Here is a 14,477-nt window from a genome sequence, read left to right on the forward strand (position 1 = left end):
TGATAATCGTCCGTGTTTGTGTGTTAACTGGCCCCTCCTGTCATTTTGCAGAAGTGGCCCCCGGGCAAAGCGAGTTGAGTATCCCTGTTCTAGAGGATCAGAGGACGACTAACCCTGCCTGTCCTTGGTGCTGCTTGGTGCTTTAGCTGAAGAGCTGAGGCAGACGCGTCCCCAGCTGATGAGAGCAAATTGGAAACACTTTGCTTAGAATTCGAGCAGCGAGTTTAAATTGGCTAATCAAGAGTGATAGTCAGATGAGTTTTCTCCAAGCTCTTCAAGAGAAGTGTTGACTGGAGCCTTCTCGTCAAATCAATTCAATAAAAACCGACTGCGTGTTTAACTTTGACTGAAAGTGAAGGAGATGTTCAATCTGGAAGCGCTGTGGTGCAGATAACCGAAATACATTTTGAACACAGTGAAAATTCCTGCATCGGTCTCCCTGTAATCCTGTGAGGGTTTCCAAAGACATGTGACCTAGAGGGAGACTCCAGATCACACACAGGTGTGGGTCTGTGCTGTTCTATACAGTAGAATTGCCTTTCTAAATGGTCAAATAGGCAAACAAACAGTGTAAAACATGCTCTCAGTCCCGCTGAATGAAGCTCATGAGCACTGGCTGTTCTTTGACTTTGCATTGGTCATTCTCTGGAATCAGGCTTTTTCCGACATATTTGTACGTGGATTAAAATAGATGTCTGTTTTCCAAAGGTAGAATAAGGTCATAGATCTGTTTGTCTCAGTATTCCAGTGGTTGGTCATTTGTTGGTCATGATGTCAGTCTCTAACCATGCGGATGCCAGAACGGCTTGTCTTTGTTCGTGTGTGTTTTTAATGCGCACATTCGTTCACGTTTGTGTGGGTATTTAGGGCCCTTCTGTTTTTAAGATGGAAATGTCTGACAGTAATCCACTTTGCTTTGTAAGCTTTCATCTTTAATTGAAGCATTCTCCGTGTTTCCGTTGCTGCATCTTATCTGGCTATCGTCGGGCCCTCCGTGCTTTGCTTTGGAATAATTCATTCCCTCGTGGATGGTTTTCAGTGTCCTGCCATAATACAATTACTGTGCAATACATTCAAAACACTTTAGAAGAGCCCCTGAACCTCAATGACGTGATGCTACAGATGAGATATGAGATGCATAGTGGGGCAGCTTTGTTTTCTTAGCTGGCGGACAAATGCCACTTGAACAGGATACATGGCTGCTCTCTGTATATTTGTGTACACTTAATCCCCAACGAAGCATTGTTGAATGACATGTTTGTGCGTGTGTGTGATTTTTCTTTGTTCCGCAGCTACCTGAAGCGGTTCAAGGTGATGAAAATCAAGGTCCTGCGATCGTGGTGTAGGCAGATCCTCAAAGGCCTTCACTTCCTGCACACCAGAACGCCGCCCATCATTCACAGGGACCTGAAATGCGACAACATCTTCATCACGGGGCCCACGGGCTCGGTGAAGATCGGGGACCTGGGTTTAGCCACGCTAAAGAGGGCCTCCTTCGCCAAGAGTGTCATAGGTAGGAACCAGCCTGTACACAGCCACTCGTTCCTAGTTCCTCACCTCTAACATCTCACACACACCGGTCTGTAGAGCTGGGCGAGGTACGATGTAGGTCATTTCATATCTCGATAACGATACATATCACCATATAGCATGTTTTCTGCTTATCCATTATATAGTCTATAGCATTTAATTAAGAATTTAGGGCAAAACTATGAGATTTTCGGACAAATTTGAGTTATTATGTGCATATTAGCAATTTAGACGACGTAATTGTGCATCACAATATCTCAATATATATTTCATCACGATAGAATTCCACTGAAAGATGATAAATTATCATATTGAATCGCCCAGCCCTATAGGTTTGTAGTCAGACATAAAGCTGTATATCTATGTGAAACTTTAAGATCTGCGAACGTGGAGAAAGTTAAACAACTGACATCATTCATGTGACTTTGCCTCAACAGTAATCACTATACACACACACACGTCCACACACGCTGTCAGGTGTACGCAAAGACATGAGCACGGCGACATTGTGTCCTACTACACACGCCTGCTGTCGATTAATCCTACTGCTTCTGAAATGTCTGGTTTTAAAAGCAAACCGCAGGTATTTGGAAATGTGAAATACTCGTCAGTCAGTCAGTCTGTTTTTAAGCTGGAATTAAGCTGTCTGGAGATACACACCACACACACACCCCATAGATTACACACATTTATACTGAAGTTGAGTTAAAATGTGCCTGCTGTGCTCCATATAACTTGGCTGCCATTCAGTTGTTAACCACAGATATTCTGGTATTCGCCCACAAGTACCATTACTGTGCGTATTCTCATGCACTTGAGACGAGAATGATGCGCTTTGTAAATCTCACAGCTGCTTTGTAGCAATTAGACAGACCTCAACTATTTGGACACTTGCAGATTTCCGCAAACACACGCATGCATGTGCACACACACACACACGCACAACAAGGCTGCCAGTAAGTGAGTTTGTAATTTACAATTCCCAGCTGTGTTTGGGGAATTTTTAGTCTTCTACCAATCATTTTAGTATGCGTTAGTTACAACTGACTGAGCCAGTTTGTTTTCCAGCTTTGTTTATTTAAACCTCAGTGTGCAGATATATTTTGTTACGTAACAGGTACCATGTTGAGTTTAACATGATGACTTAGAGACCTTAATTCTATCTAAGGGTTAATTGTTTTCCGTCTCCTTTTTCATCAGGAACCCCAGAGTTCATGGCTCCAGAGATGTATGAGGAGAAGTACGATGAATCCGTGGACGTCTACGCCTTCGGGATGTGTATGCTGGAGATGGCTACCTCAGAGTACCCCTACTCTGAATGTCAGAACGCTGCCCAGATCTACAAGCGGGTCACTAGTGTAAGTTGGCCTCTCCTCTACTGTACGGGGGGGGGGGGGGGGGGGGGGAACTGTTTCTTTTGGATGCCTCAGCTGTGAATGAAGTTACACTGCGGAGACACCGAGTTCTGACATTCAACAGCCCTGCTTGTCCTTTCTTGTCTGTAATCTCCTCCCTCCTCCGTGCGACTCTCTCTGCCTCTCCTCTGATACTTGTTTACTGACTGTGGGAGATCCAGCCATATGACCGTGTTTTTGCACTTGTTAGTCAGTCTTGCAAACAACAAAGTTGAAATTAAATGAAGGGAAATATGACGCATGTACGGTAAAAAAAATAGAAATGGATTGAAATGCACTTACTTTCCATTCACTTTGAGCTTTTGACAGTTGGCTGGAAACATTGTGGAAAAACAAAATCCGAACAAAACACAGATGGAGTGGACAACAGATGCATCAGAGGCTGTTTTAAGTTGAGTGCTGCTGAGGTTGTGACCCCAACGCGCACACACACACACACACACACACACACACACACACACACACACACACACACACAGAGGCAGATGAGAGCTGTCTCCCTCCTTTCCTCACAGGACTGAGTTCAGCTTTGTGGAGGCTGGCAGTGATGGTTAATGGACCAGAGGATTTTACTAGAAATCTCTCTTTCTCTTCATCTCCCCTATAATGTGTATACGAAAAACCACCACTGTGAGAGAACAGAACCAGTCCTCTGTCTTTCTGTCTGCCGTCATCTCTCTGAATCTTTCAATTTAATTAAAAGAACTTCATGCGCAGAATAAATTCAGACAGTATATTCCGATCCATATGTCCGTCTCGCCTCGTCTCACTCGCACAAAATTGAAATCACACGGCCGAATGAGATTATGGTCGTGACCTCGGTCTCCGTGTTTGTGTGTATGTGTTTGAGTTATAATTTCATAGCAGTAATCTCATAAATTGAAAGTGAAAGCGCATTACGCTTCTCAGATCTTGTTATTCAGTCAGCCAGACATTGTGTCAAACAACCACCTTCAGTTGCCTGTGTTTGTTATTGGCGCGCACACACACACACACACACACACACACACACACACACACAGAGCCTTGTGACAACCCCAGGGTGTCCCAGTCACCTGCTTCCTTTCATGCCTAATCCACCCTTACAGCCTTCCACCCTCCGTTTCCCACAAAGTCAACATGTGACTTGAAATACACTTCTGAAACTGACAGAAACTCTGTTGTGATATAATGTTCACTGTAGCATATAACAACTAGGCATACTACCTCTTTATCATAGTTTAGTGATGGTTCAGCTTAATAAGACGGTCACCAGTTGCTCTGACAGGTCACTAACGTTCAAATAAAGGTTGTTTAAGGAACGATCTTGATCATCACTGTATCGATATCAGACTCTCACATTGTAGGTCTCAATTTGCCAAATTGGTGTTTGGGTCACTTTTAAGGTGTTGCAGGATAATGAGACAATTTATAAAATGGGAAAGCACAACACATACCTAAATGTATTCTTTTAATCTTTTCTTTTTGTGTTTTTGCTGGATCATTTTAACTCTTCAGACCACCAAATGAACAAACTCATCGACGTATAGAACCAGTGAAGAAGGGTCACAGAAAGCTTGGGAACCGCTGGCCTTTGTGTTGTTTTGTCTGCCTGTAAGGCAGGCCCCCTCAGAGCGCATGGGTCGTGCAGATATACTTGTGATACTGTACGTTGACACACACAGTTGTTGACGTACTTCACGGCTCTTTTCCTTCTGGAACATTCCTGACCTCCAATCATCCTTGTTAAACTGAAATCTTGCTTTCTCTCCCTCCTTCTCCCCTTCATCCTCCCTTCTTCTGTCAGACTTAATACCATTACTTCCTCCATTAGTCCTAACTTTGTTTGGCACTGGAATCACATGTGTGTGTGTGTGTGTGTGAGAGCGAGAGAGAGACGGAGATGGGGGGGTTGTTGCGTAATGGTGAACTGGGGGGGTTGCAGGAGAGAAACAGGCCAAAGAAAGTAGGAAGGGAAGACGGAGCTGGAGGACAAGAGCAGAAGTCGGTGGTCATTTGCCGACATGAACAGGGTGAAATAAACAGTTAGCAACTCTTTCTGTCTGTCTGACGAGCTAGTTCAGACTGAAAACAACGACCCAAGACATCTGTTAGTGCAACAGGTCTCTAGTCTGTTTGTCTGTTTTCTAGGTAAGTTCCCTACCTTTCATTTGATAAACCTTAAACCTGTCCAACTGTCTCTCTGTCAGTCGTAGTGGCTGGTGTTTCCTCTTTCTTTTCATCCAGCAGTGTTTTTGAGTTTTTATTGCTTCCAATCTGCATTCATCGTTATGATTTTATATTTGATATATAATGTGTGATTTAAGGAAACTGACATCTGCTAGAAATAGTTCTGATCTAACTTAATATAACTGTGGGCTCTACATGGATGATGTTATACTCCATACGGGTGTACGACAGATGGAGAGATGGTCGTATTTTCTGGAGCATGTCATTTGTGTTTGCTACCTTGTTATTCATTCAGGATAAAGCTTCAGCTCCGTTCTTTTTTGACTTTGCTTCTGTTTCTATTTTGATCCTTCAATGTTTGAACAACTGGGCTGGTCATTAACAGAGGTTCCTTTTTAGTTTATTGTGCCAAAAAGTGTATTCCTATAACCCCTGCATTGTGCTGTATCATGAAGATATCGATTGTTTCTGTTTTCTTCTTTGGGAAGATTTCCAGTGTTGCCTTTTCTTGGTATTAGGCGTTAGAAGAGCCTTCAGCATGAGTCCCAGCTGATACCTTTTTATTAGTTTTATCCATCAAGATGGCCTCTAGTTTTCTTAATTGGCTCTGGGCGGCTGTGATTCATTGTGTGTCCCTGAGAGGATATCTGGGTTTATGTGGGAATTAAAAGTAGGCAGTAGGACCTGTCTGTCAAATGTTTAACCATCATAAAATACTGTTAACAGTAAAATGTTCTATTTGCATGGCTCATGAATTTTAATTGCAGAATGAGTATTTCACAAAGTTCCATTTAATTAGTAACAGTTAATCCTGAAGTATGTAATAGGATTTTGGCAGTTCAGCCTGTTTTCTATGTTCCTATCCTGAAGAACAATCGTGTTGTGCATTGTATACAGAGGCAAAACAAAAAACAGAAAGCAAGCATTCAACTGTTTTCTTGAAAGAAATGAAGATTACCATGAATGAATGTACAGCACATGTGTGTTTTAAAAGATGGCAGCCCACGATAAATGTCTCCTATACATTAGTGAGAAAGAAAAGCAGTGTTTCAGTTCTATCCAACACTCCTGTGTGTGTGTGAGCTTGACTGCTTGTCTTTCTCTAAAAGGTTCCTTGTCTTCACTGCTCTTCTTCTTCTTGTGTTTGCAGGGAGTTAAGCCTGGCAGTTTTGACAAGGTAGCCATTCCTGAGGTGAAGGAAATTATAGAGGGCTGCATCAGAACAAACAAGGATGAGAGGTGAGACACACACAGCTTAACTCGGCATTGTTTTTAATTAGTCATATCTTTGGATTTATTTAACTTTCTGTGATTTACTGTACAGACAACGTTTGCATCAATCTCTTACTTTATTAAAATGAAATGGATCACAGTAAGCCTCGTAATGTTTGATGGCGCCCTCTCTCTTAATCCTGTTCTGATTCACAGCTTCTTGGTCAGAAATAGGAAGTCCTCGGTTCTGTGTCTGACCATGCTGTGGGTCTGCCAAAACATTCACCGTACCCAAAACTAAACCAAAGCTAAACTCTCTTTCCCTCCCTTTGTTTTTCTTAACGATGTCTTGGGGAAGAATAGTTATATGATGGTCTGCCATTCAGTTTATTTGACACAAAGACTCATTGTTGTCAACATGTTGTGTTTCTCAACAGATAAATTAAATACATCTGTCCTATTAGTTTATCAGCTGGAGACCAGCTCACAAGTTAAACAAATTGGTATGAAGAAGTGAATCCCCTCTTACATATCTTTTCTTTTCTTTCGTTCCTCTAGGTATGCTATAAAGATCCTGTTGAACCATGCCTTCTTTCAGGAGGACACAGGGGTCAGGGTTGAACTGGCAGAAGAGGATGATGGGCAAATGATTGCCATCAAACTTTGGCTCAGGATAGAAGACGTCAAGAAGCTCAAAGGCAAGGAATAATTGTAGTTCTTCATCCAATTAAGATCTTGTAAGGTCTGCCATTCCTAAAGTCTTAGTTCCAGAAACGGATACTTTTGTAGTGATAACCATAAACACTATTTTTACAAAGAAAAACAGAGGGGCAGCTTCCTCACCAGCTATTTGTTCACTTGTTTGCAGGCAAATACAAAGACAACGAAGCCATCGAGTTCTCCTTTGACCTGAACAAGGACGTCCCTGAAGATGTGGCCCAGGAAATGGTTTGTACAGAATGGAAGGATATTGGATGAGAAGAACTATGTGGTGAGAAGAGATGGAGGACGGTTAATGGATGAAGTGAAAAGTCCCGTTGGTTAAGAAGAGTGTGTGTGTGTGTGTGTGTGTGTGTGTGTGTGGCTTCACCCAACTCCCCAGGTTGAGTCCGGCTACGTTGCTGAGGGTGACCATAAGACCATGGCGAAGGCTATCAAGGATCGCGTGTCTCTGATCCGGCGGAAGAGAGAACAGAGGCAGCTGGTACGAGAAGAACAGGAGAAGAGAAAACTTGAGACGGAGCAACAGCTCCAGCAGCAACAGCAACAACAGCAACAGCAGCAGCAACAACAGCAACAGCTCCAGCAGCAACAGCAGCAACAGCAACAGCAGCAACAGCAACAGCAGCAACAGCAACAGCAGCAGCAACAACAACAACAACAGCAGCAGCAGCAGCAGCAGCAAGAGACACTCAAATCTTCTCACACGCAGGTTTGCTAACTAATTAGTTTATTGTTTAATGATTTATCAGTAAATCAGTTTGTTAGTATATTTGGACTTTTGGAACACTTTGGTTGGAACAAGAGACTGAAATATGGATATTTTCAGGCTTTCAGTAGTAAGAGTCCAGATGGTCCTTTCTCCAGCTGTAGAATGTGGTGTTTGAGTGTGGACCCTGTGGACCCTGTGGACCCTGTGGACCTTGTGGACTTGACCCGAGCTTGTGTTTGTTTGTCTGCAGGTGGAAGCAGAGGAGACCGAAGTGGAGCAACAGCAGCTTCACTATCAGCACACGGGCATCTCACACACATGTAAGACAAACTTCAAATTGCAGAGGCAGTCGATACTTGGAGCACGACATCATCACATTCTGCATGGATATTATGTCTTTTTCCATCGCATGTCTGTTTTATTCATAAAAGAGAATATTTCAAGCATCTGTAATGTATGATTTAGGCTTACCACAAGACACCATTCCAGCACTTCCATCTCTAAAAAAACACGTGACAAATGACTGCATACATCCATAAAAACATTCTCCATGAGCCAAGAGGGTTATTCCGGTATCGTATTATAAACACGGGGCAGCGATTGTTGAGTTGCTTTTCAAGTGTGGCTCACACTTTACAGTCCTCCTGTTGTAAACAGAAAACTCTGGAACTGACTATGTTCTTCCTTCCTTTAATTGTATGCCTCTGAAGTTGTTCATGCGTTGTTGTGCCCTTTATAAACAGCTTGTGCTCCCCTGTGGCTGCTGCTTTTTCTTTTCTTTTTTTTTTTTTAAACCAGCAGAAGAATTACTTGTATAAATGGAGTGCAAATTCCTAGAGAGATATACAGATTCTTCCCACGTAGATACTGAGTTTCTGTTCGTCTTTACTTTAAGATGGACTTTATCGGACTGAAGGTGACCCTAACAAGTCTCTCTTTGTCGCTCTCCCCCTCAGCTGAAGGAGGTCTGGACAGCGGCCAGGGTTCCACCGTTTTCTCCTCGGACTCCCCCCACCTGGGTCAGCTGACCATGTCTTACGGCTGCTCCCACTCCCCCCATCCCCCTTCCCAGCCCCAAACCCCTTACCCCTCCACCCCCTCTGCTAACCCGCAGCAGCACCCAGGCTACGCCCAGCCGCCGCAGCCAATGGTGAGTGGCCTTATCATCCGAATTGGACATTGCGCACGTGTAGGTTGTCTGTGCATAGTCAGTTTGACGTGTGTTTTTGGAGTGGGAGTGAGTAGGAATGACGCTTGCAGTGAGTAGGCACGCAATTTATTGAGCTAAACGCACAAGAGCGTGTTGTTGATGGGTGTTTTATTTGGAGATGACCTCCTATGACCTGAAGAAGAGGACGACTAGAAGGTATTTGATTTCTTCTTGCCTGTTGAGGCTGCAACTTACTGCATTGCGCGGAGAGAAAGCAACACATCTGTCAGCCAATATTTAAGACACTTAGATGAGTCACTTACACAATCTGATATTTATTCAGTTTGTTACTTTCATAGTAAGCCAGCAAAGCATTCCTTTTTGTAATTCATCTTTCAATCTGTGAGTCACTTTCTCCTCAGCGTACCAGATGTCATGCATCCCTCTTTACCTCAATCCTGCCATTTCATCAGCCAGTTACCTCTTTCTGTCTTCCTCCCTCGATCCTCCTCGTTCTGTGTTAATAATGTTAACAATGCTCCCTCATGTAAGCATCTAGTTGTTCATCTGTTGTTTATTCAGTGACTATTCTTTTTCTTGTGTTGTATATTTGTTTTCCTACTTTAAACCTGTTTTCATATATTGATAGTTGAGCATATTTACTTCTCATGCATTTTAAGAATTTTCCCAAGGAAATAATTAATCTTAGATATGAAACGATAACTTTCTAAAACTTTTTTCCCTTTAGAAATTAGAAGTCCCCCCCTTGTGTGTTTGTGTGTCCGTCTATTCACTCTTATTGAATACCGATATACTGCACATCTTCACAATCTTAACTGAGCTAGGTTTCTACTTCTCTCTTATGGCCCTGGATTTAAATTTATATTTTACATAATATTTGTTTGATGAGCATAGCTTGTTGTTTTAACCATAATCATTCATTGTTGACCTTTTAGCAGCAGATGAGTCCAATGCCTTGCTCAAGGGCACATTTAGACGTAGTTACCAAAGGAGGAGTGGTCATTTCTTATTTCATTTCCCACGACGTTTGCATCTCGGGACCTTTTGGCGACAGATGCTCTTGTCTGACTTCCAGTTTACCAGCACCTCCACTGACTGGGACTGTTGGTCATTTCAGTGTAGACAAAGTGACTTACAGACTGGTTTATCACATTAAATAACTACTTAATTCAATATCTTGAATAACCATTCTCTCCTTTTATGTAATATTGTGTTAATTTATTTCATTATTATTTCTTTGTTCACTGTTCTGTTTCAGTTTGTGTTTCATTTATTGCCTTTGTTCATGAGGTCATTTATATTCATTTGTGTTATTATGCTATTTGGCTTGTTTAACTTTCCTAACAGGTTTTGCTAGAAATTTGTTGTTGGAAAAACTGGAACGGTTGCTCCTACAAAGTCACTGATTTGTTTTTATCTTTCATTAATTATGTTAAAAATGTAGCGAGCTATTATTTTGTTTGTTGATGTAATAAGCTGTAATTTTGGAAAATCTTTTTTTCTGTATTCTTCACTTAGCCTCTTCTTTTTTTTACACGTCCTTTGGTTGTGTTTTAATTTTGCTGCTGTTTTCTATGTTTCGTTCACTTTTTGCGTGTTTGTTTTCCATGTTGGTCCCATCCTCTTCCATCACCCCTCCCTGGCCCACAGCCCGCGTTGCGCCGTCATCGAAGTCGTAGCATGTCTGTTTGCGTCCCTCCCTCCTCCTACTCCTTTTCCCATGCTCCTCCACCCGTGGCCGTTCGTCCAAAGGAGCCCTCCACCCCTCCTCCAGACCTGTCCTCTTCATCCTCCTACACCACCGCCTCCCCCTGCATGCCTCTCGCAGCTGAGAGGGACACGTTCGCTGGGCGCCTCTCCAAGGCCCTGGAGACGGTCCTACCCATTCACTCGGCCTCCTCTCTGCCCAGGGCCAGGCAGCGGAGGGCCAGCCTACCTGCCCTGTTCTCCACCCCTGTAGGTTCACAGTCCTAAACCCCAAGGCCCACGATGGTTGGTGACAACCAGAGAAGAAGGGAGAGAGAGAAAGATGGCGGATAGGGGCCACACTGGTGTCTGGAAGTAGATAAAGCTGCTTAAACATGTTGTGAAGGCCCAGTGCTCTCACTGCAGGGCTGGATGGCGCAGTGAGTGAAAGGATTCTTAATGAAACAGCTTGTGTTACTCGTGCAGTTTTTTGTCACAGCTTTGAAGAACTAGCCAAATGAGAAATGCATGAACAACCACATGGAATCGGAGAATTTAATTTATTTGCAAGTTCATTGAAAATGCAAGAGGAGATGCACACTTGAGAAGAACATGAATTAATTTAGTCGTACTGTATCCTCCTTTACTAAACATGAATGTGTGTACAGCCTCTGTCCTCTTCACAGTTAACTTAATGATACTTTTTTTTTATACAATATAATCCGAGGTGAGCTAATTGTGTATCTTTAAGAGGCACCCTTGTCTTGATTAGTATGATCTCAGGGTTTACCTTCAGACACCGCTGTGAGTCTCATTCTACCCATCCACCTCTCTTTAACTCTCTCTCTCTCCCTCTGTTCGACCACCATGTGTTCATATTGAATACAGGTTGACTGGCTTTACCGTTAACTTTGCTCTATGATACAAATGTCCAATATCATGTGCATGTGCCATCAGGAAAACTGCTCATTTGACAGGCAAAGTTTTTAGAGCGTACAAAACACTGCCATATAAAACACATTCTCACTCTCAACTTGGGCAGTGTCCGGAGGTCGACGCACTGAGCACCCCTCTAGTGTTAGTTTTGAAAGTGTCCAGATGGTGTGTCAATGTACAGACATAGTATCTTTAAAAAAACAACTTCTGATTTCACAGTAAGTTGGGTTCAGGCAACACAACCACTTGGTTAGGTTTAGGAAACGATCGTGGTTGACGTTAACTGCACTGACTTCACTACTCGCGTGACGAATAACTCACCTGACTAGCAGATCAAGTGACTAATGAGTCACACGACTAACGTGACTAACTTGATTTACTTTACAAGTGCAGACACCAGACCTGTCTAGATAGTCAGGGTGCAGCTACGTAGTTGGATGATCAGTGAAAGAATCTCTGTGTTAAAAGACAGTTTTCCTGAGTGCAGGTGCGTCGGGATATGATTGAGCTTATTTGGCCTTTCTTTTCTTAGTATTATACTACATAAACTACCCCACTGCGTATCTACCTGTGATCTCTGTGTCTCCCACTTTTACTGTCTTGTCCAGTCTGTCACTTGGCCTGTCTGTTCTACTGCAGCTTCGTGTCTTAACATGTTACCTGTTAACGTCATCTCATCACTCCTTTTTTTTTTTACAGCTGTTGGTTATATTCTGTCCTATTTTAAACATCTTTTGTTTCTGATGTGGAGAGAAAATATATCTCCCTTTTTTCTCTTTGTAGTGCTTTGAAATGATGCTCTTTGCTATTTTCTCCATTTCATGTGGGCCTTTGCTGTGGTTCTCTCTCTCATTCTTAAATTCATTGTATCTCATTGTCGCAGCAGCATTCAATGCCGCACCCCTACAGTGGAGGAGGAAGCACAGGAGGAGGAGCAGGGGGGAGCATCCCCCTCCAAACTCTCCCAGAGCCCCCTAATATTTTCTTCCCTGAGCGCCCCATTTCCTTCTCGCCTCCTCCCACTGGGCCTCCTAAGGCCTACAACACCCAGAGACGCAAGAGCACGTCCATTCTCGAGGCACATACCCGCCACTTCCAGCCTGCCTACACTCGCTATGGGAGCAGCCTGCATCCCTTTTCTGGGATGGAGGGTGTTGAGACGCCCTCCCTCTTCATGTTAAATCCCGGTTTTGCAGCAGCCGCTCAAAGACTTGGTGTTGGTGAGCCGCTGCATCTCCAAGGACAATCTGACCCAAGTTTATACGGCTATAAAGACATGAGAGCAGAGCACGAGGAGGCAGTGAGGAGATTAAGTCTAAATCAAGCTGCCTTATTGGACCATTATGAAGCGATGGCTTATGGAGGATACCCAATGACTGCACACCAGCTTGGCCACTTGGGTTTCCATCAGCAGAGGCAAGCAGCAGCAGCAGCTGCAGCCGCTAGTTTCGGTTTCGATCCTGTTCCTCCACCTCAACCAGCGTTCTTGCACGCACACCTCATGCAAAGAATGAGTGCAAACAGCCCAATCCCTCCTCCTTTACCCCCCATGAGTGCGCCCACTGGCGGCTCTTCTTCATCGTCTGATGGATGCTATCCTCCACCACAGCATGCCTCCTCATCGGCTTTCCCGATAACTGCACCTCCAGTTATGGCTGAGGCCCCACCACCGACTGGAAGTGTTTTTGAGTTCCATTTAGCTGCAGCCGCCGCCGCAGCTGCTGCTGGAGACCCAAGCCTCCTGGCATCCAGACTTTACCGGGCCAGAAGGAGCTCCATGGACCTCCCTCTGGAGGACAACACCGGAACTGGATCAGGTGGTTCAGGCACATACAGCCGCCTTCAGCCGGTGACAGAAGAGCTGTATGCATATATGAGTCCCGAGCTCCCCTTACCTCCAGGAAGTCTTCTTCTTCACCACATTGGTTTAGCCACAAGAGACAGAAGCCCAGAACCTTCCAGTGACTCTATGGCCTCCTCTGATGCCGGGGAGTTCCAGTCACCTCCTCTCCCTCCCTTCGACTCCTCCGCTGCTCAGTCCATCCCTCACTCGTCCTCCGCCGCGCTCTACGATTCATCCGGAGGAGTGTTCCCCATAGATCCCCAGGGACATCCACCCTCCATGCAGAGCTTTCTCCCTGCCACTCCGTCCACCGACCCTGGGGGAGCGTCATCAACCCAGCTGGAGTCTCTGATCCAGAGTGCCTGGGCTCGGCATGGAGGGGTGATACCAGCCCAACCCGATATGACATACCATGAGTCATTGCTGGCCATGCAGGCCGCTAACCTTACTCTGGTACTGAGTCTAGACCTTAAAAACACCCCTACACCTCTGGGTCAATTACTAGTGGAAATGACACAAGTTGCTTTTTTAGCAAAGATCTAAAAGCTTTGTAATTATTATGACATTCTACGCATTTTCTTTGTTGTTTGACTGCAAATAGCCAACAACTCATAGATTAAGAATTTCATATCTATTGCCATAGACCTAATTCTTCATGATATTTTGCCCATGAGGTCATTTACATTGGAAAACATCAACAACTTAAAAAAAGTGTTCTCCATCAATTAAAGTGAATCTTTCTATGAAAAGCAGCTGAATTGATTTACGATAGTAATTTGACCCGGACCCTGTTATACCAATCCCTGCTGTGTGGTTTTTTTTGTTTTTGTTTTTTACCCTCCCAACCCAGGAGTCCCAGTTGATGCGTATTGTCATCACGTAGCCTTTGTTTTAATCCTCTCCAGTCACATCAACACGACAGAGAGATTCTCATCGTCTGCCTTCAGAATCTCTCACATTTTGCAATGTGTGCTCATAGCAATACTTAAATAGTTCATAAGAAGTTCTAGATGAGGGCACAACCCAGAGCACATCTGGGTTCAACCAAGACCAGAAGCATTTGATTTGAAACCCGACATAAGA

At 43.9% G+C, this 14,477-nt stretch overlaps 1 protein-coding gene across 2 annotated transcripts in view; it reads left to right on the forward strand.

Annotated features, from left to right (window-relative positions):
- wnk1b (WNK lysine deficient protein kinase 1b) overlaps positions 1–14,477 on the forward strand; it is a 77,588-nt gene that overhangs the window by 37,213 nt on the left and 25,898 nt on the right. The window contains exons 4-12 of one of the 2 annotated variants that reach the window (XM_076111370.1): positions 1,293–1,513; positions 2,731–2,888; positions 6,265–6,353; positions 6,885–7,024; positions 7,195–7,274; positions 7,429–7,758; positions 8,009–8,078; positions 8,715–8,908; positions 12,435–13,847. In XM_076111370.1, coding sequence (XP_075967485.1) covers positions 1,293–1,513; positions 2,731–2,888; positions 6,265–6,353; positions 6,885–7,024; positions 7,195–7,274; positions 7,429–7,758; positions 8,009–8,078; positions 8,715–8,908; positions 12,435–13,847 — 2,695 coding nt within the window. The remainder of the gene's footprint in view (positions 1–1,292; positions 1,514–2,730; positions 2,889–6,264; positions 6,354–6,884; positions 7,025–7,194; positions 7,275–7,428; positions 7,759–8,008; positions 8,079–8,714; positions 8,909–12,434; positions 13,848–14,477) is intronic. The other variant, XM_076111371.1, reaches the window with a different exon arrangement.

Source organism: Anarhichas minor, unplaced genomic scaffold (genome assembly GCF_050575085.1).
Source record: "Anarhichas minor isolate MPS153535 unplaced genomic scaffold, ASM5057508v1 ptg000045l, whole genome shotgun sequence".
Classification (NCBI taxonomy): domain Eukaryota; kingdom Metazoa; phylum Chordata; class Actinopteri; order Perciformes; family Anarhichadidae; genus Anarhichas; species Anarhichas minor.